Source organism: Verticillium dahliae, genomic scaffold (assembly GCF_000150675.1).
Source record: "Verticillium dahliae VdLs.17 supercont1.5 genomic scaffold, whole genome shotgun sequence".
NCBI lineage: Eukaryota > Fungi > Ascomycota > Sordariomycetes > Glomerellales > Plectosphaerellaceae > Verticillium > Verticillium dahliae.
The window spans coordinates 1,148,529-1,152,149 of NW_009276938.1; the positions used below are offsets into that span (position 1 = coordinate 1,148,529).

At 52.9% G+C, this 3,621-nt stretch overlaps 2 protein-coding genes across 2 annotated transcripts; both read right to left on the bottom strand.

Annotated features, from left to right (window-relative positions):
- Window positions 1-500: 500 nt before the first annotated feature.
- On the bottom strand, window positions 501-2,067 carry VDAG_03340 (uncharacterized protein; the record flags this gene model as incomplete). Its single annotated transcript, XM_009657205.1, has 3 exons — window positions 501-1,271; window positions 1,350-1,744; window positions 1,854-2,067. 3 exons carry the CDS (start codon window positions 2,065-2,067, stop codon window positions 501-503), a joined length of 1,380 nt encoding a protein of 459 aa, XP_009655500.1.
- Window positions 2,068-3,096: 1,029 nt separating this feature from the next.
- VDAG_03341 (phosphate-repressible phosphate permease) lies at window positions 3,097-3,476 on the bottom strand (the record flags this gene model as incomplete). Its single annotated transcript, XM_009657206.1, has 2 exons — window positions 3,097-3,302; window positions 3,377-3,476. 2 exons carry the CDS (start codon window positions 3,474-3,476, stop codon window positions 3,097-3,099), a joined length of 306 nt encoding a protein of 101 aa, XP_009655501.1.
- Window positions 3,477-3,621: the final 145 nt, after the last annotated feature.

Genomic DNA, 3,621 nt, shown 5'->3' on the forward strand with positions numbered 1-3,621 from the left:
TTCCATAGTATTTAAGGCTCGTGTTATAACCCCTTCCAGTTCCCCTGCGTTCCGCACCGAAGAGGGGAGGAACACCGGGCGGGTGCTTTTTCCCGCTGGGGTGGGCTCTTTGTGGGGGGGACCAAAAAAACAGAGAGAAAGGGGGGGGGGCCCAGAGGAACTGTTTGGGGGGGTCTTTTCAAAAAAAACCCCGGGGGGGGGTGCTGGCGGGGGGTGGTGATGGGGTAGATTAATTTGCAGCAGCATCGTCGATGATTCACAATCAGTGCAGTCGATGGCCCAGATGGTGGCTTCCTTGCCTTTTCTGCCACCAAGATACCTGGATCTCTGCGCTCAGGGCAGGTGCCTGGCTCGATGCACGTAATTTATGTCTACGGTGTGGGCAGGAATGCAATACGAATTCAAGCAGAGGAAGCAACGACGATGATGTAACCTTGAGAGGGCCTCTACCTAGATACTACCAAAGGAAAGTACTCTCGATGCTCCGGTTTCAGTCCACCTCAAGGGTCGTAGCCAATGAAATCGTACTCAAATGCAACGCCCTCAATCGCCTCAACATTGTGGTGGCATGTGCCCCTTGTCCCGCATTGCTCTTCCTTCACGATACGAACCATCGCCATGGGGAAGTAGCATCTCGGCACTCTGCCAGGACCCTCGCTGCTGAGGTCAAGATTGTGATCACCCTCAGCGTTGTAACCGCAGTCCATGATGGAGCGATAGTAGGCGGCACGATTGTCGAGACCGTACTGCGTCATCACGCCCGTGTGGAACTCCGGCAGCGGCTCGCGGTACAAGTTCACACGTTGGTCCCACTGCTGAAGATTGACGCAGTAAAACTTGCCCTCCCATTCGATCCACTCGCGTCCGATGACACCGTCGTAGCATTCCTGCTCACTCGGACGATGCTCGTTGAGGACGAGGACATACCATGCGTGGACGAGTGCTTGATGAGCCACTTTGCGCTCGATGTTCTTGACTGCGTCCTGCACATGATCTGTGATGCCGCTCGTGTGCAGATGCGCGAGCCAGATGCCCGTGTTGAGGAACTTGGCTATGGGGAACTCGTAGCTGTCGTTTCTGGGAGCCGGAAGATTGGTGTAATCGTCGTCGATCTTAGATGCACCGAAGACGGCACGGAGGGTCTTCTCGAGGCCATGCTTAGTCTGGGCGAAAGCCTTGCTGAGCTCGGCACTGATCTTCCCGTTGACAGGCTCATCCTCGTCTTTCTCGACCTGGGAAAGTAGCTCGCCAATCAAGGTGACAGAAGCGCCCTATCCAATCGATGGTCAGCAACAGGAGCGGACGATGTGCTGTGCTTGTGTTGGAGAGCACAATTGGTGTGAACTTACACCTCCGGGGATGGGACCAAACCCGCCTCCAAGCATATTGAAGGCTGCAGCAACCCACGCAACCATGTCGTCGTCGGTCTCTAGCTTGCCGCCAATCGTGAGGATGATCTCATCAATACGACCGCTGAGCTCGGTGACTTTGGCGTGCAGCTCGGTGTAGTAATGGTTGAAAACGGTGTAAACGCCCTCGAGGGCTCGGAACTGCCAGTAGGCAGGCTTGAGGTCGTTGGAGTTCTCTGGCTTTTCGGCCTCGGCAAAGTATTGTGGGCAGTCCCAATTCTTTGTTGCCTTGCAGGTCCCACCAAGCACGGTGCAGGAGTCAAAGGCGGTCCTACTGACAGAGTAGAGGTCTCTCTCATAGCCCCCGTCTCCCATCAACCAATCCTTGGGTCCGTCTAAAGCAAGATTCTGCAGTCAGCATTTATTCACTGACTTTTCAGACCCGCGATGAAGAGGCACCAACGCTAGCAACCTGGGCGCTCAAAAGCCAGGGGTACAACTTACGCTGGCTAATCTTGGCCCATGAGTTCAATAGCCAGCTGCCGCCAATCTCCTCGTCCCAGAATTTGTAAGCACTCTCCTCCGTGCTCAGGCTTGACGGGAAGCACCACTTGTTCACGTCGTGAAGAGGATCGCCGGAACGCGGCGACATCTGCGGGACAGCATAGGCCTGGACCAAGGCAGCCTGCACAATGACATACGCGATATCAGCCCTCATGTTGAAATGCTTGAGACCACTGGAGTGAGATGAAACGTTAAGAAAAAATCTCGTAAAGTGAAGGTGTAGGTATGAAATCGACTGTTTTTTTTTTTTTTTTTTTTTTTTTTTTCAGATTTGTGATTTGATGAAACGAACCAGAAGAAAACGGACCCGTGACGAAGGAAAGGACAAAAGGAAAGAGGCAGAGAAGATGAGAACGATGATGAGTCACTGTAGAAAATGGAATGCTGAATGACTTATTGTAGTATATCAGGGGCCATCTACATCCTTTATACTTGTCGAGCAGAGTCTTTCTACCAGGGCCCGCGAGAACACTCAAGGCCTTGTACACCAGCCGCATGGTGTCCTCGGCGCTAGAAGAGGTTCTGCGAACTCATGTTTTTTCTTGGAACCTGTCTTTGCGAACTGGGCTACAGCACAAGGTTCTGCGCCTCAGAATTCTCAGTCGTAGCCCTCTTAGATCGAGAGCTCATCATGAATCATATCGAAAGGCGTAGCCTCTCGTAAGCCTCAGAGCTCAGCCCCGAACACAGCATCCAATCAGGGCACTTTGACGCCTATGTTGACCCCTGTGTCAGATATCTTGGCCGGCGCCTAACCCATGGCTGCACATAAGCTGCAGGACATGTGCTGACTATTGTTTGGGGTGAATCCCTGTCACTTTGGGGGCTCATGCACCATCGACGAACTGTAGCTACGTAGGTACTCCACTAAATGCTTACAGCGGCACAGCCGACCTGTTCTGCAGGCTTCGTACTTGAGGAAGACTCCCAACCTTCTTTTCCTCGATTGGTGCATCGTGAGATAAAGTCAGGGCCTTCAAATTGTACAGTGATCATCTGATCATGTAAGATTTCAATCTATTGAACGTGGAGTCGAAGCTTTACTGCCCTAACAGCTATTGGAATAGACGAGGGGCCAGCCGTTGAATCTCTCACCCCCGCAATGTCTGTGCATGACTAATTCACACCGTCTGGGGTGGAATAGCATGTGCGCTCGTAAGGTGTTACATCCCTCCATCCCCAGTTAGGAACTGACATATCCCCAGCGAGGGGCGTTGATGATAATGCCACAGAGAGCTCCAGAGAGTAATCCAGCAACGGGAAGAGTCAGTACCCAACCTCCATACACCCATGCAACCATACGCCAGTTGATAGATCTCCAGGTGCCGGAACAAAGGCCGACACCGATCACACCACCGGTGAGACACTGGGTGGTCGAGACGGGAAGCTCTGTGGGTTCAGTCAGCGTCTGAAACTCTCCAGCAGTCAACAAACCACTAAAGAATGACATGGGAAGGTCTTACTGAGCTGGGTAGCAAGAATGATGGTGCAGGTGGCGCCGAGCTCCATGGCGAAACCGCGCGAGGGAGAGTGGAGCGTCAGACGGTTACCGAGGTTACGCATGATGTGGTAGCCGTATGTCCAGATACCAATGGAGATGCCAATGCCTCCGTAGACGCTGAGACATTGTTAGAATTCTTTTCCTCATGGGTTGAGTTGGATGGGATCATTGCGAGTCTGGGGTCGCGTGCTAGGGATGTGGGCCCCG